This window comes from Hydractinia symbiolongicarpus, chromosome 12 (genome assembly GCF_029227915.1).
Source record: "Hydractinia symbiolongicarpus strain clone_291-10 chromosome 12, HSymV2.1, whole genome shotgun sequence".
NCBI classification, from domain to species: domain Eukaryota; kingdom Metazoa; phylum Cnidaria; class Hydrozoa; order Anthoathecata; family Hydractiniidae; genus Hydractinia; species Hydractinia symbiolongicarpus.
In genome coordinates, this window is record NC_079886.1 from 18,330,497 (window position 1) to 18,350,886 (window position 20,390).

The following is a 20,390-nucleotide window of genomic DNA, read 5'->3' on the forward strand; positions in this document are numbered from 1 at the left end:
GAAATGCTAAAGAAGAGACATTATATTAACATAAAGACAAAATGTATTTGTTAAAAACAACATCACACGTAGATCACAATAAAATTTATATTCAAAATAAGATACACGCTTTTTTTATAAGAATGCCAAAATTCTAACCAGGCTGGTCATTATTCTTATTTTTCCATTGTTCTAAACAGCAGACCTATTGTTTTTAACCTGAAATCCAAGTCTGATATTCTTACAAAACATGTTCTTATAAAGCTTGTAAAAATAAAACAATAATAATTGAAAATGTCAACACAACTTACATAATATTACAATAAATTATACTTCTGTTTAAGAAAAGGGAATTGGATATATAAACACACTGTTAAATAAGTGACAGATGGGCATAAAGGAATATAAACTAAAGCGAGAGATGAGTATCGTTTGTAAATCCCACTCCTAAAAGACGCATTTTAGGTGACTTTTTTAAAAGCATATGTACAAACATATAAAGAAAGTGAAAGAGCAATGTATAAATATATTTCACAAAGACACAATTTCTATTATAAGCACCGTTATATGCAACAATAAGCCGAAATCCTTCAAAAAGTCAACAGTTAGTAGGGATCACAACAACAAAAATGGTTTTCGAGGAGTATCTCTTTCTGAAACTTTTCTCAGAAAAAAACGTAATTAAAATTATCGGTCGGTACCTTAAGTTTATAATTTTCGTGAGGTCCGATAAATACAAATCGCGTAAATTAACTTTCGCGAATCAGTCATACGAATCTAGTAACTTATGGCAAGTTTAATTTATTTTAGGCCTATTTCTTGAGAGTATGTATACAGTTGAGTATGCAAGCAAAACTGAAGCAAAATTGAGTCCCATAAAAGATTTTGTGTTGCTTTTATAAAGAGCGACCACTGTGGTTAATATTCCTTCAATGCAATTACACAAATATGAAATCTGAAATCAAATAAAAACAGTCTAATATTGAAAGTTAAAAATTACAAACAATGTATTTCCATTTTTTAGAAATAAGTCAAGTTTTAAATACAAAAATAAGGTCGAAAAATACAAGAGTTACTGCCTCACTTTGCTTAGTTAGTTCTTTTAAGAGGACAAAAATTTGAAAATGGCTTCAAAATTTCAGCGTCAATAAATTTATTTTTTGAAATAAAATCATCAAAACGCCTGGATCATCTGCAAAAAATTTCTCCCAAAGTTTTTTTTAGAAATCTGCTAGAAGGAAATTCAAAATTTTCCTCTCTTCTCTATTACTATTATTAAAATAAGCCAAAAACTAGCCCCTCATATTTTATACTTCTATGCTAAAATCTTAACGAGATAAATAAAATTTTTACAAACTTTTACGGTCGTCCATTGTTACCGGGAGTGTCGTACTGGCCACACATACCAACAAAAACATGTTATTCACTTATATCCTCGGGGTCTATTCCTTTAAATGTGTCAGTTTGTTCTAGTTCTTGATGTTGGTCCGCTTCGTACTGTTTGGAGAAGTCACGATTTCGTTTGAAGAAGCCAACCTAGATAAAAAAAGACTTAAATTTTACCCAAAACACTTGAACTTATCTTCCATGCAATGGCATAAAATATATAAAACAAGTCGGTGGCTCGTGAATAAATGCACGGGTTTGCCCATCCTATATTTATCGCATTTCGTGTGTCTCGCTACCGCGTTACCATTTTGCGTGACGGACAGACGTATACCGGTAATACAATATAGACTAGTCGTTGCCAGTGGAAAATTGCACGAATTCGCCCGTCCTTTGTGTTTACCCGTTGCAGCAAGTGGATAAAGATATATCGCATTTGATATTCGTGTTTTCTTAACCTCATTTTCTAACTCAGCGGGGGGTCCGCGGAGAGACAGACAGACGACGGCTATTATTAAAGAGATCTTTAAACAGAAAAGCCATCTAAATCGCCTATATTTTTATCATGAAGTTCAAAAAACGCTTTTGTACCACTTTCGTATATGCAGCCACTGTATAACGCAAAATACATTTTAAGAGAACGTACATCTTGGGCTATATATAATTTTGTATACAAAAGAACTATGTAATACAATCACTGTTCAAAGCGTAGAGAACATTACGAAAAAAACATCTTACCCTGTACAAGATAGCACAAACAATAGCTAACGCGATCAAGGCTGCCACTATAGCTAACAAAATCCACCACCACTGAACTTTTTCCGATGTCGATAATAATAATTTCTGCGGTACAACAGTAGTTACCTGAAATAAAATTATAAAAAATCGGCTCACGGTAAACTTATCTCTGTTCACATTTAAAAAAGAGCTTGTAAAAAACAGTCGTCAGATAATTCCATCTCTTTTGAAATTTGCTACCAATCATTTGATTTTAACCGGTGATTAGAACCGCATAATGACTTCATGTCATCATTTCCGCTTCAGGCGCATCAAAAATTTGCATTATGCATATGCAAAACTCACAATGCATTATGTTACAACAAAATTAAAAGCGGCAAAATTTAAATAACAACAAAATGCAGATACAACTTACAGAGTACGTCATCAAACAACTTTCTACAGGCCGAGGATATTTCAAATCTTTCTGAGGTCCACCATACTCTATGGAAGCATTAGCAACCAAACCACCAAGGTCTGTTTTCATCTAAAAATACATAGAAATTTTCTAATTTTCATGATCACGTGGATAGACTCTCCAGTATTGGTACTGTCATTAAGCCGAATCTCCATTGGACGATATTCGCGACGATTTTTGTGACGAAAAGTACAAACTAATTCAACTTTTCGTCATGACGGAAATCGCGACCAATCAAATTCCAGTGTTTATGATGATCGTCGTAAAAATCGTCCCGTGGAGATTTGCCCTTAATGAGGGTCCTGCGAAGGGGGTCCTAGCACATCTAAAGCTTCCAATTGAGCCACGAGAGCCGTGCAAGCATAGCAACCTCTCTGGATATTCTATTCTCATGCTGAACACTAAGCAGAATGAATCGATTCAGACATTTATAATTCGGCATGACTAAGACGTCATTTCAAACACAAAAATCTGCTTTAAAAAAATAACAAAATATTTGTCAAGAATTTAATTTATAGATTGATATAAACTCTCTAATACTTGTGTTGAAGAATTTTAAAAAACCTTCCGCTGGAGGTTACAATAAAACCTATCGTAAATGCTATAAAAATCATGGATTACGAGACACCGCCATTATAGTTTAAAAAACAAAAATGACATTTTTTAGCTTTTCACGATAGGAATACTGGGTTTTATTAGTACACCTTTAATGATTTTTTTATGTTATGGCTTTAGCTAAACCGTTCGAACTTTTTTTAATTGGGAAAGTAATTGCGCTGTTGTTTTCTCTACGCCGCGTTTTAATTTTTTAATTTTTTCCAAAATATTTAGGATGTATTTAATTTCGTGACTTTGCCAAAATCCGCAAAAAGCACGAAACTAATACGAAAAAATTAGTGCCACCAATGGAGCAGGAATCAAATGAAACGTACCTTTCCTGTTCTTTCAGCCCTGATTCTTGCTGTTAGTACCACTTTGGTGTTTGTGAATTTATTTATACGTGTGACAGTGCACGGTAGCACGGTCTTGCAGGTCGGCGCATCCGATGTACCGCATGCCTTAAGTAGAATATAGTACTAAAACCAATTTTTTCAAAGCTTCCACAACTAAGTTACCAATCCGCCAGTGAAAAGAAGCTTTAAAGGGTTTCCAAAATAAATAAAAGATGTTAAAGTTATGATGAAGAGCTTAAAAGTTACGAAGTATTTTCAAAGTTTTCAAAAATTAAAAATAACGATGTCACATTGAAGTTAGTTCTGATATTTCACTTTGGCATTCCATTAAGACACGCTTCTGCGCAGGACCAGACGCAAAGAAGAACTTTCTGTTGCTGTTAAATCAGAGCTCAATAATACATGAAAGCAGCTAGGGCGAAGATCTGAGACTAAAAAGAACTCACATCGATTGATCTCCTTTGTCTCCTTCGAGTGGCTACATCGTTTTGAACTACGTCTATCCCACCTTCGCCAGGAGTTTGTTTAGTAGGTATCTGAAAAAGTAATTTTTGTTGTTACAGTAGAGGCTTTAGAGAAAATTTTTTGTTCGAGATCATCGTCTCAATCATTACCATGTAATGGATGAAAACCTGCTACAAGATACAACCCTGTCTTAAACTTGCTACAAGATACAACCCAGTCTTAAATTTGCTGCAAGATACAACCCTGTCTTAAACCTGCTACAAGATAGAACCCTGTCTTAAACCTGCTACAAGATAGAACCCTGTCTTAAACTTGCTACAAGATACAACCCAGTCTTAAACTTGCTGCAAGATACAACCCAGTCTTAAACCTGCTACAAGATACAACCCAGTCTTAAACCTGCTACAAGATACAACCCTGTCTTAAACTTGCTACAAGATACAACCCAGTCTTAAACTTACTGCAAGATACAACCCTGTCTTAAACTTACTGCAAGATACAACCCTGTCTTAAACTTGCTGCAAGATACAACCCAGTCTTAAACCTGCTGCAAGATACAACCCAGTCTTAAACCTGCTACAAGATACAACCCAGTCTTAAACTTGCTGCAAGATACAACCCAGTCTTAAACTTCCTACAAGATACAACCCAGTCTTAAACTTGCTACAAGATACAACCCAGTCTTAAACTTGCTGCAAGATACAACCCAGTCTTAAACCTGCTACAAGATACAACCCAGTCTTAAACTTACTGCAAGATACAACCCAGTCTTAAACCTGCTACAAGATACAACCCTGTCTTAAACTTGCTGCAAGATACAACCCAGTCTTAAACTTGCTACAAGATACAACCCAGTCTTAAACTTACTGCAAGATACAATCCTGTCTTAAACTTACTGCAAGATACAACCCAGTCTTAAACTTACTGCAAGATACAACCTAGTCTTAAACTTGCTGCAAGATACAACCCTGTCTTAAACTTGCTACAAGATACAACCCTGTCTTAAACTTGCTGCAAGATACAACCCTGTCTTAAACTTGCTACAAGATACAACCCAGTCTTAAACTTGCTACAAGATACAACCCAGTCTTAAACTTGCTACAAGATACAACCCAGTCTTAAACTTGCTGCAAGATACAACCCAGTCTTAAACCTGCTACAAGATACAACCCAGTCTTAAACTTACTGCAAGATACAACCCAGTCTTAAACCAGCTACAAGATACAACCCTGTCTTAAACTTGCTGCAAGATACAACCCAGTCTTAAACTTGCTGCAACATACAACCCAGTCTTAACTTGCTGCAAGATACAACCCTGTCTTAAACCTGCTACAAGATACAACCCAGTCTTAAACTTACTGCAAGATACAACCCAGTCTTAAACCTGCTACAAGATACAACCCAGTCTTAAACTTGCTGCAAGATACAACTTAGTCTTAAACGAGCGTGACATAACTAGAGATGAAATTTATTTTTACATAAATATTTTGCAGGAATAAGGAAAAATGTTTTAATGAGATTTCTATTTTTCTTCAATATTATAACAGGTAAAATCGTGCGCAGAAATATTTAGACAAATAGACACTCAACATTGAAGTTTGGTAAAATAATCATTCTTAATGTTAAGTGCCTGTAAGGGATTCCGGGGTTTCCAGCACTGAGAAATAGGAAAATGGGTTTTTAAACAAAACACCACGCGGCATTTTTTCTTCAATATACACACGGTCATAGCTTAGACATATTCGCAGTTCAGTCCCCAATGTAAGACCTATACAGGAAAACATTTCATCCAAAAAATGAAACAATAATTCCTCGTGGCATAACGTGCAGAATATATATTGATAATAAAAGCTGATTCAGACACGATAAGTTCTTTAAAGACAAAATATCAACACAATGACTCACATTGTAATTTTCTGCATTCACTTTATCGTTACAACGTAATCCATTTGCCTAAATCAGAAAGAAATAGTGTTCGAAGCCACGTCAAAACCGACAAATGAGAAGACCTTTCGAATATCTTAATAAATGTCAGCTACTTACAGTTAGGTCAACGATGTACAAGAAATCCACATTTTCTGTCTTGGTCATAGTCTCAATATTTACAATTAGGTTTTCCACATCCAGCAAACCATTATTGTAAATCTGAATAGAAACCGAAATAGAACTTAGAAAGATATACTGATGATATCTCTACTGACACACAAAAGAGGTTACTTTTACTAACGTGTGTCTGCCTTGAAGATTTAGGATCGTAAATTAGTGAAACATTGGTTGTTTGTTAAAAGACATAACGATGCAACGTGAATCTTTAATTTTTAAGGTGTGCTACAACTTCGTAAAATTACATAACAGTAACTACTACTCGTATTTACGTATCTTTTTATCTGTCAAATTTTGTAGCGATCTGAACATGAATACTAAGTACGAGACAATGTGTCTTTTTTCTCTTATAGCGAAATTAAACAATATAAAAAATGGTTCAAATAAACCCAGCTAATTCTTGAAATAATGTACCTTGTGAAATTGCATTACTATAGAAAAAGAATAAACATAAATCTTTCCATCGACCCGATTGTAATCTATCCATTGTTATCCTAGAATTGCAAATTTTAGGAAAAATACACACAGAGAATACTTACAGTGAACGTATATTTCACTTCTGGTCCGATGTCGCTTACATTTGCACCCACTTTTGGTTTCGGTTTAGCGGGATTGTACTCCAATTTTAAGGGCGAGAAATCGCTGAAAGAAATAAGTTACATTCTGGATAAGCCCGTGTTTAACTGATTTCGTAGGCTAACAGTTAAGAGAAAAATAAAGGCTACAGTGGACACAACAAAGAACGCCTAACATATATAACTAGCTAAATGTCCTAAATATCATGTTTAACAAGGAGCTGGGATGTAGTAGGTTAAAAGATATGAAAAACTCTCCAGAAATTTAAACTGAAGTGTGCCAGTAGCGAAATGCTAGTCATATCTTGCTGAGCTTTTTACGATGGAAATTGGAACTTGTATTTTAGAACAAAAACATTCTTTTCGTGAGATAAATAATAAATTAAATTTCTCTTTTCGTTAAAATTTTGAATATGAAAAAAACTAACCCAACAACATTCAAACATGTTTCAATTTGTGTATTAATGCTAACTTGGTAATTGTTATTTGTGGTAATATTATCTTCACCGAATCTAAAATGAAATAAAAAATCAGTTCATGAAACGTGAAAGATAAAAATTGCAGCCCAAAAAACGTTAGCTATACAATTATAACAAAACTTAATTTGTGCCTTTTCTACAAAAACCCAATCATAATTATTCACAAAACAAACTTACGGTGAGGTTAGTAACATGTCGAATACATATAAAGTAACTGATGGTCGGACGTTGTTGACTGAAAACGTAACAATCACTGATGACTAAAAAAAAGAAGATTTTTGTTTCATTTTCGCAAAATAATAATATACACGCCAATGCATGCTTCAATACTTGTGTCCACAAATATTGGATTATCGTTATAGAGCACCAAATAAATTTAACAGAAGGTAAACTGATTTTATATTGATACCAGCTATCATTTTATTCAATTAAAAATTCAGTTTTTATTTACAAATTGAATCCATTTTTTTCATCATTTACATATCCGCCAATGTATTTGATTTCTTGAATACGTCAATACGTAAGTCAATTAATTATTTTATATAAAAATATTTATATAAAGAGCGCCAATTTATTCTTTTTAATACTGTTTCCCTTCAATTTTTGCATTAACTTTCATTAGATTATCATTTGTTATTTCCTGACGATCATATTCTGACTTTCTAATTTGAAATTTTTACTTAAAATCACTACAATATCTTTAACTTGTAGAAAAATATGCATCGAGTGAAACAATTTCTTACATTTGCATCTTTCTTCAACGGACTCGACACAATAAACGATAACTCCCTCACAGCAGGATCATCAACATCTTTTTCAGTCACCACACGCGTTTTCTATATGCAAAAAAATGTCAAATTGAAGTAAACAGCAATCTAGCAGTTTGCAACTTCCCATAAAACATTTTACTGCAATTGCTATTCAGGAAATGGACACGCTTTAAATCACACAAAAAACGCACATAAAAATACGAGCCATAAACCCTTTACAAGTCCCTGATCAAAATACACCACTTTTGTCTCAATGTGAATGGAAACAGAATTGCAACAAAAGTCATTTTACTTATGCAGAAAGAATGCAAAAAAAAATGATAAAAGAACGTATCCTAAATGTATCTCACACTTACCCCATCAACTGTAACACTGTCGACTTTAAAATCTGTGCTGTAATTCATTTTCATCATAGCTTGGTATGCAGGTTCTCCAAAGTTCCCAACTAACATGTCAACACTGAATGTTGAAGTTACACCATACACAATTCGCTTTTCTGCAACGCTAAACATAAAAAAGTACATGATAATAGATCCATTAGCAGTCCTACGTTTATCTGCAGGAGGAATTTTATTGGTTACGCTACAAAGGGTGCAGTAAGAAACTCTTCACATACTTGAGTTTAGCATCCAAGATAGCCAAGTCAGTTTTACAAACAGCATTCGAACACTGAACCAAATATGGCACCTAAAGAAAAAAAAATGCTCATTCAAATCAGAAACAGCAACCCTCATACAACAATTTTCTACAAAATCTACTTTTTTATCATAAAAAGATTTGCAAAGAGACAATCTATAAAAACAAAATCGAGTAATACCCGCAAATTTCCACTTGATACGCCATTAATGTCTAAGATTGGACATAAACCAGAAGAACAGTTGGAGGAGATCTTGTAACTTGTGGCTATATCAATCGGACTTATCCCTTGTGCGTCAACCTGTAAAATTAATGTTGCTTCATTTTAAACAAAGTAAAGAGAAACACATTAAATATAGGGTATTTGATCTACAGGTAGAAGAACTAGTCTTGTGTAAGAATGCAACTCGTAGGAATGTAACTATTATAATCATAGTTTCGCTACATGGGAATACGTTTGAATAAACAAAGATTCTAAGGTTTCATTTTCATTTTGTTTCATTTAAACTTTTTATTCACCACATTACAATACTTCTCCCTCAACTATTAAGCATGTTAAAAAAAGTCAGTCAAAGGTTATTTTCATGAACTACTTTAACTAATCATGCTATTAGAAGAATAACGAAATTATGGAGATATAATAAGGAAGTGAAAAAAAATGATGAAAGCGAAGTTAAAAACAAGGTAAGAATAAAACCTCTTGCTTAGATTTTTTAGTTTTAATTCGATACACAAGTCTTACTTACTCCAATTTTTACATAAACGTCTTGGTGGACAGGATTAACTTGACCTCGCATCATAGTTACATTGCGTTTCCAAAGAGATGTTGATGTATTTGTTACTGGATCAAAAACCAGAGCACGTTGTTTATTTCCAAATGATCTCTTAGTGTCGAACTGCATGGTAACTTCGACTTCTACAAAGCAATAAAAAACTTAATTAGTAAAAAAATATGAAAATATAATAAAAAAGACATAAATCAACTGAACTACTTACCATAACTTTCGGGACTCTTCCCACCCCCGTCTCTGAGGTTAACTGAGAATCTGATACTAAGATAACAAGTTAAAAATTGATTGATCAACAACAACAAAACAGGGTTACAACCATCATTGTCATGACACAAAACTCCTTATTCAATCTCTTGTTGGCAATTGCCGTTACATGTTTTTTTGTAAGCATAATGTTAATGAACATATTTAGGCATATATAGGGGCATTTAGGTACATGCTAAACGTATTGCTTAGTTAATCCTTGTGATGTGTGTATTTTAGACAGTCTTTTCTTTTCTCTTATACGCAATAAAACTTAACTAATACTACTGGCTGTCCTCGTGTAATTATACCGTTTTGTTGCAGTTTATTAATGTGATTGATATAAGAAATGAATATAATCCAGGACTACATTAATGATGGAATAGCTCTTCAGGTAACATTTAAGTCTTTAATAGGTTTCTCCAATAACCATAACGTAAGCACACTCTAAGCCTGATTGTGTTTTTAACATAAGCATATCCCAGCCTGTTTTCGAATTATGGTGCTGGGCTGCGAGTACAAAATTTAGCGTAGCTGCTTACCAATAATACTTCTTTCCATCTGGACCATCACAGTTGCTGCTGGCTTCTTCTTGTGGCACTGCTTCGACGTCTGTTTCCAAATTATCAGATAAACTAACAACTGCACGTGTTCTGAAAAAAACATAACAATGCAGCAAATTGAGCAACCAAATGAATTTCGTAAGAAAATCATTTTAGGCCAAAGATGCATAACTTATGCATAAAAATGCATAAAACACAGAAAGCACCGAATCTCAGAGCATGCACATTGAGAAACATTTTCAAGAAACTAACCTGAAGACATATACAGCTCCAATTGAGTAAGATCCAATAGCAATATCTAGAACAACAAAAACATAAATTATTTTGCCTGCAACTTGCATGATCAAACAAAGGAAAGTACACTTAAATTTCAGGTCAATCTTACCTGGATATTGATTATTATCAACATCAAAACCTGTGGATACAGCATATCCAAAGCCTGGTCCAATTCGGCCAGCTTCAGGGGATCGAATGATCTGAAAAAATCAATAACAACATGAGTACAACAAGTGACATCTATTGCTTGGATACAAATAATTTACCTGCATTGAAAAGTCTACAGGAGAAGCCAAATTCACATGTAAATATAAAATATATTTGACAAGATTTAATGTATAAACAGCCATTCTAACCTGAGTGTATTGAGTTCTTATTCCATTTCTGCCACCATTATAAAGATAAACAATACCATTCCCATCAGGTCCACCAAATGGTGCACCAATTGCTACATCTTAAAAATAAAAAACAATTATATTAGCTTTCTTAACAGCAGCTCTTGAAATCTGCAAGTCATAAAGCAAGTAGCAAAAATTGGCTACTTATTAGTAATTTATGGAAACCCTTCGCTGTGATTGTGAACTGAAGTGGCAACAAAGAAATAGTGCAAGAATCACTTATAAGGTATACCTCTTTATTGTTGGCTTTATAGCTGACAAATTGGTGGATGGATTAAATAGTTTCTGTATATATTTTAAACATTAGCAGAAATTTAGTAGCAAACTACCAACCACTTGAATGCTAGCTAACTCTAGTTTATTTTTGTCATTTTCTACTTAAATCTTTAATTTAGTTGTGCTATCGGTGTGCTGCTTAAAAAAGGTACACAAACGAAGCCATTAAAGGCTTGATACCTGAAAACTTGTCATCATTCATATCGCCAAGATTAACAATTGTCATTCCAAATTGTGCATTCAATGTCGAATCACCATCTAACACATTTTGTCGATCAAATCCACTCTGAAAAGAAATAATGCACTAAGAAATAACGCTTATATAAGAATTAACTTTACACAACGTAAAAAATGATAACTAATTAAACATTATGAAAGAAAGGATTGCACATTATGCAAAAAGAAATGGGAAGGGAAAATCTTTGAAACTGGACAATGTTATGTTATTTAATTTAATTAAATGCGTTTAAGATATACATACAAATGGTACAGCATTATTCATGTAGACATACACTCTTCCTTCATTTTGGTTTTTGGAATATAAGGGTGCGCCAACCAAAAGATCGTCTTTTCTGAAAAAAATAAACGACACGTCAGATATACATTTTTAGTCTCATCACAAACATTCAATAGGATTTAAAAACATTGCTAGATACTCTATGGTTTTGAAAAGGGTAAAAATTTAACCTTTCTGTTCTAGTATTAAGTATTATTTCTAGTATTAATTAAGTATAAATTCTAGTATTAACAAGTATTAAGGTTTTAAACTTCTTTTTGTTTAAATAAACCAGTTAACTTGATTATTCTTACAAAAAGTAATTATTCACGGATTCTGAGCAATGCCGATTATAGGCCTAAGTATACAAGAAGAATCTTCTGATTGGTACATTGCACTACTTTATAAGTTCTGTAACTGGTTATATCTTGCAAGATTGTTTCAAAACAAGTTGCACAAATGTCAATTTTTATGGTATAATATGCCTTAGCACTAGGAACTCCCCCAATCAAGCGATAAAATGTATCTAAAGTATTTTCATAGCAAGAATAACCATTCCTACCCATCGTTGTTCAAATCAACAGCACACACAGCTGCACCAAAAAATGATCCCATCTAAACAAATGGTTGTATAAAGAATGTGTTTAGAGTTATGGTTGCAAGTGGTAAACAAAATTAACATTGAGTTCCTGAGACAAAAAATTGAAAAGGATTGGGACAGAGTAGGTATCAAAAAATTAAAAACAAGGGCAAGACAAATGTTCTTAAATATTTACAACTATACATTACAATTGGAATTCTATTCCTCGAACCTTTCTCTTGGCAGAAGAATTTACCATCATTTGAACTTAACCTTTAGGCAAAACACACATCAGTTTTAAAGTCTAAATAAATTTTCTGTACTTAAGTCACAATGCTTGACCTGTGTTATTGCTGAATATTTGCTTACCTGTCCATCAGCAGTGGCTTGTGATATCTCAAGTCGCGTTACAAACGTCAAATCTGCTTTTACAGACATAACAAAGACCTAAGAAAAACTCTCTGGTTAACAACTAGAAAACTAGAAATATACAAAAACAGCAATACAGCACAATGCTTTCAAAAAGTTACCTTGCCCTTTAACGTGTCAGCCCTGGGAGCACCAGTTGCAATGTCTAGATAAAAACAAATGTTTTTGAAAAAGCTGAAATGTAGGGATTACCAAAACTTTTTTTGGCAAATTAAAAAAACAATAAAGAAACAACGCATTGGACAGGTTAAGTACTACATCAAAGTTCAAACCGTGTTGATTTTGTTATTTTATTCTGGTGGAGGTTTTTTGTGAACAATTATTTAATAAAGCTTATTTTCACTATGTTTTGTTATCTTTTCTAGTTCTAATTTTACACACCTTTTTTACTTTCCGGCGTTGGGAACTTTTTTTTTTATTAGCCTTTATTTAAATGGAACTGTGCACAAATATCGCTAGAAAGGTATTCAACATATATTAACCCTAAAACCAACAGGGGAACACTAATTTCCCCTGTTGGTTTAATGGGCGTGTGTGCTAAGCATTAGGCTATAATACTGACATGTTCGCAAATTTTATACGATTGTCAAGACTATGTGTATTTAATCTTAAGATTTTCATCTAAAGTATTTTATTACATTAGATACCCTTTTTAACTGTTCTATTAGACTGAAAAAACTAAAATAGTGTTTTGTTTCTCGTAGTCTTAATTTCAGAAATTCCAACTTTTTTAGCAGATTTTTGCATAATTTTTGACATATGTTTACAAGGTTTGTGAGGTCATTATATGTATAACCATTTTAAGAGTATAACTGCGCCAAATTTCATGTCAGAAACATTTTTCTATAAAAAATTTATGCTGGAGGCAAAATCCCCTGATCAGGCAAGGATAACTCACAGTAATTAATAAATGATAAGAATAGGTATCTTACTAGCATACTATAAAGATAATCAAATATGTTACCTCCATGGCGATTTCCTGAAAAATTTCCCCAAGTTACAGAATAACCTGAAAATAAAAAAAATGATTACATGTAAAAAATAAAGAATGTATTAAGTCTCAAGCAGAAAACTCATAGAACACCAACTAAGAAAACTGCTTGTTTACCTCAACAAAGAGACCTTCGCCCTGACAAATAAAATCTTACCCATTAGGGTACTAACAGCCTCTTCTTCTGGATTGCCAGTAACAAAATTTTTTCCTTCCAATAAAATAGAAACACCACCTGTGGAGAATGTAAATTTTTTTTATAATACATTATTAAACAATTTCAACCAAGAGAACAAAGAGTTACAAGAGAAGAAAATTCAAGTCTGTGATTAATGACAGACTCAAAAACTAATTCTAAAACCCTAAAATCGGGTACGTGGTGGAATACCATGTTGCAAAGAACATAAAATCTAAATATTTATCGATTTAAAGCTAAAATACATCTTTTAGGATTATCAGCCTAGGAACAGAATAGCCAAGTTTTCAGTTTACTAACACTGTGTACAGTCTTTCTCAAACTTTACTACTTATTGTGTGTTAATTTGTTTTTTACCTTTATAGTTAAAAGCCCCAGGTATACCGACAACAAACATATTTCCAACTCGAGATGCAGCTGAATCGAAACCAGCTTGACAAAACCCATAGCTTCCTTGCTCATCACCTCCTACATAAACAAAAAAGATTTGAAAAAAAAAGTTTTAAAGACACTTACAGAAATAATTTTTTTGTTGCTTTTGACTAAGATATTTAGAAAGATAACTTAAGTACTACAAATAAAAATAAGGGAGTTTTATTTTGCCAATTTTACGCAAATGTGTTAAAAGATGTCTTAAAAAATATATACAAAACAGAACAAACGAAACCAAAAAAACAACTTCAGTTTGATTGGGTATTCTGCTAATGATTCTTTTGATTTTATATTTTTTTTCCATTTCTGTGCTCAAAGAAAGTTGAGATGATGAACAGATCAGAATAAAAAATTTTCTTAACCAATCATCTTCCAGAAATCACAATTTTCCGATCTGCTTGAACATATTTACTTTTATGTTGTTGAATTCAAAATGTCAACATTTGTTTCAGGGAATTTTATGACTACATAAGTAAAACAAAAAAACATACTTCTTAAGCATGGTATATTATCATGCAGCACAGTCAAATTCTTGTCTAACACTGCACACATCCCCTTAAACCGCTGATAGGCTCCACCAAGGCGGTGATACAATGGTGCGCATGCAAGAGTTCTTTCTGTGGATCCAGAAAGACTTAAACTGAATCCTTTCTCCCCTCCAGTGTAACCTAACAGAAGAGGAAATTTGGCGAATTAAAAACATAACAGGCATTTTGCTTTCTTGGAATAAAAACAATGTTGTATAGAAACCTTCACTAAACACTTATTTTACACAAAACTCATGTAATGTTTCAAGAACAAACGCAGCAAGAACTAATAAAGTGGAGTTGGTTATCTTCCCAATATCAAATAGGCTAACGGTGTCAGATTAGCCTTGATCTTTAGGCTCATTGACCACCTTGAACTTTATGATCATTCCTACAAAAGCACTGCTTCACTTATCATGACAATCCACACATCCCTTTACTCAGTATATGACATGATCATATTTTGAAGAATGAAAAGAATTTGTACAGATAGAGTAGTTGGTTAACTAAGTTAACTAAGCTTTTTTCGAGAAAATCAAATTCAGTTTCTCTCAAAAGAAAGCTTAGTCGAAAACAAATGTTAGAACAAATCCCTAAAATTCAAATTCACCTCATAGCAAACCCCGAATTACAATCAACCAAAAAGCACAAAGTCGGCCTTATTCTCTTAAATAATATAAGAATTAATTTGGGTGAGTGAGGCCATTCGCGCTCAAAACAAAGGATTCTCCGATATTAAACACGTGACCAAAGAACAACAGAATTAACCAATCAAAAAGCGCGGTCAGTATTCTGTCCGCAGAAAAATCATTTGAGACCTAGCGTAATTTTTTCCACCTTAACCATTCCGATTTCCTAGTTTAAATTTTTATAAATATTTAGTTTTGTTAAAATCTCTTGTAAAAATGGTAAGGCAAAAAAGGACTCACAGTACAATTATTCAACGAAGAACATGCACAACAAAAATATACCACAGAAATACCATCAATAAAATGTACGACAATACACAACACAATGCATACCTCGAGATGAATTTAACGAAACTTCTTCACACCGATTTAAATCATTGATCTCGCAATGAAACACAGCACCTTCACTGTTTCCTGTGCCATTATAACGAGGAGCAGATGCAACTAACCTAAAAATTATATAGATGATAAAAAACAAAGGTATGGTACCTTGACAGACAATGGCTTTACAACCAACAGTACCTTGCAAACTTTTTGCGTGTTTTGTAACTTTTCAGCATTGGTTTTATAATATACATGGGCAGAAAACAGAAAAGTTTAAGGTCGTATTGGACTAAAAAATCAAAATATTTAATTTTCTTTGAAATTAATATCCACATGTTTTTTTTCTTTTCTTTTTTTTACCCACGCTTTTGTCCCAAATGAAACCTACAAATATTGAGCAAAAATAGGTATTTTTTTATAAGTCCTGAAATGCCTATATAAATTTTATACAGCCCCTGAGTAATGTTAAATACTATTGTTTTAACAAGTGAAAAAATATCACTAAACCAGTATCATAGGTTACCACGAAGTTATGGTAGTTTAGGAATCTCCGACGCTGCTTTATTATCTTAATAGTAAAGCCACAGAAAAATCAAAACTACATAAAATGTTGCAATAAGCCAGCATGCTTAAATTGCATAAAAAATATATAACAGTCTACTAAAATAGTTGTAATGTTGCTACACATTACAGATTATGCAATAAATACAGTAAGCCTTGTTCAGTAATCTTCGTTTAACTCAGACATATAAGTTTAATCTAGTTCCCAGTCCAGTTGACAAGTTGCTGTCCTATTTGGACGTTAAAATATTAGTTTGATAGTCAATAATGTTAAGTGTCTAATACTAGTTATATGATTTTATCATTTCTTTGATGTTTTTAGTAAACTGAGAAATTATCTTAGTACCCACAATGAGCTTTTTCATACGCCCTGCAACTAGTTATAAAGTAAATGTCTGATCGTTATTAAAAAAACTTACTGATTCTTGCCTTGAGTATATTGCAAAGAAACAGAATAACCAAAGTATGACGTATTAGCGCCATTACCAGACAATGTAAATGTCAAAACATTTTTTTGTGTCTCAATATTAAAACCTTTGGCATGAAGTATAAGTGCCAATAACAGCACAACAGTAGACTTGTACATTTTTTTTCTTTCTTCAGTATATCAATCTAGAAAATCCTATATAAGAGAAAAAAGACAAACATAATTTTCAGTTTACCATGCTGCGAAAGAAAGAAACAAAAAGCACAGTAATCAAAAATAACAACAACATCACCAACAACAACAACCAATCTACTATTTACTCAGTAGACGGCAGTGCCATATCACTCACTCTGAATTTTCAAATATCATAACAAGGAAAAACATTACAAACAACACCTTTTTCCTGTTCAAACTTTCTAACTCTCTTTGCAGGCTTTACAATATTTTAATACACAAAGACATAAATATTTTTATTGACTTTCAAGTAGTCATTAAAATATCAAGTGTAAGACTATATGAGGACATAGATCTTTTTCTTTTACTGATATATATCTCATTCTCATATTCTACACTGTACAAAGCCGAAGAAAAACACAAACAAAATGTTTGCAGTACAGAGAGTTCGTTTCGTAATATTTATTTCCAGGTTAGAGGAAACCTTAATGAAAACAATATAATATGAAAGAAGATGTTGTTGAAATGAAATAGAAATTTAAAACTGCAGTAAGGAAATAAACAAAAACAAATAATCACATACGATGTTTGACAAAAACATGAAAAAAACATGACAAAAACAAATTGAAAAACACACACACACGAAAAGTCTCAAATACATGCTGATCAACATAAAAATACCTCATGAAAAAAAAATATTACACAACAGTTCACACAATAGCTAATGGCATTGAAAACTCATTAAATTTTCTTAATTATTTCAAAGCATTCATTAAAAACTGTTTCTTTCCTTTTGTTGCTATTGTTATGTTAACGACATACTAATCAACTAATGAGCAAATTTGTTTAATGTTACTAATCAAAACTATTTCAAATTATAATAACTCATCTCCTCATGCACGTTTTAAAGACAGGAACCTATCCTAATTATGTGTAATTATTTGTTTTGCTGTAGAAAGTTTAGAGAAAAAAATTCTTTAGAGTGCAAATGGTAATTTATTTATATTATTTCATAGTACGTTCCAAATAAGGAGCAGCTTTGTAATACAATGGACCTTTTAACATCTTGGTTTACTGTATTTAGATGTTCTAACAATCAATCCTGCTACAGACACGTTGTTATGCTTAAAATGATACATTCCTTCTTTTCGTTGTGCTTAAATTGAATTGAATTTCTTAGAGATAAAACAAGATAAACAGTTCATATTACAGCTACCTTACATTACTTGTTATAAAATATTTTTTTCCACAAATAGTGTGGGTCCACAAATTATATAATATGGTAACTGAACCGAAAAGTCTACAGAACAGAAATGTCTACAGAAAAGACTGATAAAGTGAAGATGAAAAACAATGGTTCTGTAATATCTATAACAACCCAGCAAAGTGGTTAAAACGTAATGCAGACAAAAAAAATGTTGAAATTAAATATAAAAAATTTAATACAGCACGCATGTCTTCGTCATTGTACTTTCACCAAAACAAATTTAAAAATAGATAATTTATGAGTTTTTAAGAAATATAACTTCTTAATTTAAAATTCCAGTAAAATGCTTATAATTTTCACTCGATTTTATGCCCTTTTTAATTAACACTTACATGTGAAGCAATTTTAACACCCAGCCTCTAATTACCACGCCATTTCAATTAATGCTTTCTATTGAAAAGGGTGGTTATTTATTCAGTACTTTACACATGATACAATGTTATGTTTTCCTCAACTTGCATGCCAAATAAAAAACAGATAAAAAGATGACCCACAAATAGAAAAAGAATGATAACAGCTTCACCTAAACTTGTTATTTCTTTATGTGATACAATATTTTAGGCCACCTTTATCCAAAAACTGAAAACTAGTCATGTTTGATAAAAGGAGTAGAGTGCAAGCAAAAACATGATTATTACAACATTTTTTTTACTGTTTTAAAGCAAGTTCAAACAAGCTGATTATTTTCAAGTGCTTTCTATAATTACAAACACTTTGAGTCTACGTGTAATTTTTCTTAAAACAATGAGAACTTTTTGGTTTTAAATACATGAAAAAACCTAGTTTTCGTATAGGTTCATAAATTTTTGGTTACAATTTTTGAAATTAAGCTAGAAAAGTTTTTTTACTGCTTCTCAAGCATAACAACAGGTTTATCAGCACTTCTTTTTTAAATCACAGAAATTAATATTTGCGTTATACAAGAAAATGTTTTCACTAAAAATAAATAGTTTTGTGAAGCACTCCATCACACTAAAGGCATAAAATTTTTGATGTATTGCTCAGTGATTTGCGTACTTTAGGTTTGGTAAAAAAGTGGAAACAAACAATACTAAAATGGATATACTAACCTGATATAATTAGCCATTATGATTTGATTCAGCATGACTTGCTACCACATTTCCTGCTACTGGCTGATTAATCTCAATAACATGAAGGTTTCCATAATTACTGTCATTTTACTTCATTAGAAGAGTTCGTTACCAACAATAATATACAAAGGAAATTATATTTCTTTCTCTTCATTGTTATTCTTTTCGAGATGCACAAAATATCAACTAAGCAGTGTTATTAATAGTATATGACATCATTTTCAGTCAATCACTCTTTGATCTGTTTGCATCCTTGCATGTTCACCACCTTTCTTCAGACTTGATTAAAAGCAATACTGTGCTATATTTTGTACCAAACTGATCTCTGATGTAAGAATCAAAATAGACAATGAAACAAAATGAAAGCCTCTCATAAGCAAGCATATATAATTAAAGCATGGTAAAATATGCTTGTCAGGATGCGAGCGCATATAAATTTGTAAATATTTGCAAATCGTCTACTTAGAGTAACAAAAATAACTGTAAAATTACTTATTTTTTTCTTACATTATATAAAAATAAAATACAATTAAGTAAAAACTAATAATCTGACAAAAAATTTAGCTTGTGGTTATGTCATAATGTAAATTATAAAAAAAGTACCAGTGTGCTAATGCTTCAGGAAACAATTTAGATAACAACTAACACTACGTATTTCAAACAATTTCTTTACAAAAAAAACCCAGATTATTAATATTTTATTAACCCAGTTCATTTCGAAAAAAGTATATTATTTTTTGACAATTAAATCTACTTTTTACCTGAGGACAAAACTCAAGATGGCAAGAAGCACTATCTGCACGAAGTTCTCATTAATTGTCTCTTAACTCTTAACATTCTAATTTTTCTAGGCAGGCAAACTTGAAATTTCCTAAAATAACAGAAGGAGATTACAGATTATAAATAAATTTTTAGTGAAATTCAATTTATAGAACAACCTCAAATTTGCAATATCTTAATGATTTCATTTAAAAACGTGATAAGGTCATAATTTATGTACAGAATTTATCCATGAAATTATCTATAATAAAAAAAGTACAAAAGCAGATATAAAACGACATTCAATGATACAAAAATTGTTAAGAAATATTAACTTAAATATACACAAGATTCAAAAA

At 32.1% G+C, this 20,390-nt stretch overlaps 1 protein-coding gene across 2 annotated transcripts; it reads right to left on the reverse strand.

Annotated features, from left to right (window-relative positions):
- Window positions 1-69: 69 nt before the first annotated feature.
- On the reverse strand, window positions 70-19,672 carry LOC130621915 (integrin alpha-V-like). Of its 2 annotated transcripts, XM_057437283.1 has the most exons (32): window positions 19,252-19,672; window positions 16,733-16,935; window positions 15,762-15,877; window positions 14,704-14,880; window positions 14,138-14,248; window positions 13,742-13,819; window positions 13,558-13,602; window positions 12,695-12,738; window positions 12,534-12,611; window positions 12,147-12,199; window positions 11,570-11,660; window positions 11,269-11,374; window positions 10,771-10,868; window positions 10,524-10,614; window positions 10,391-10,436; window positions 10,118-10,228; window positions 9,538-9,593; window positions 9,288-9,457; window positions 8,723-8,842; window positions 8,522-8,592; window positions 8,262-8,409; window positions 7,879-7,971; window positions 7,313-7,395; window positions 7,085-7,168; window positions 6,621-6,723; window positions 6,022-6,123; window positions 5,884-5,931; window positions 3,960-4,049; window positions 3,493-3,618; window positions 2,519-2,629; window positions 2,104-2,229; window positions 70-1,515 (listed from the first exon to the last, which is right to left on the reverse strand). In XM_057437283.1, exons 2-32 carry the CDS (start codon window positions 16,897-16,899, stop codon window positions 1,399-1,401), a joined length of 3,060 nt encoding a protein of 1,019 aa, XP_057293266.1. In that variant the 5' UTR covers window positions 16,900-16,935; window positions 19,252-19,672; the 3' UTR covers window positions 70-1,398. The 2 variants fall into 2 exon arrangements, with proteins under 2 accessions (XP_057293266.1, XP_057293267.1); XM_057437284.1 differs by lacking the exon at window positions 16,733-16,935 and having other exon boundaries at window positions 19,252-19,669.
- Between the last annotated feature and the right edge of the window lie 718 nt (window positions 19,673-20,390).

Coding starts and splice junctions, on each gene's coding strand:
- LOC130621915 (XM_057437283.1), bottom strand. CDS start 16,899: ATGTACAAGTCTACTGTTGTGCTGTTATTGGCACTTATACTTCATGCC. Junction 13,603..13,741: donor GGCTGTTAGTACCCTAATGG/GTAAGATTTTAT, acceptor TTTTATTTTCAG/GTTATTCTGTAACTTGGGGA. Junction 12,612..12,694: donor CTGACACGTTAAAGGGCAAG/GTAACTTTTTGA, acceptor AGTTTTTCTTAG/GTCTTTGTTATGTCTGTAAA.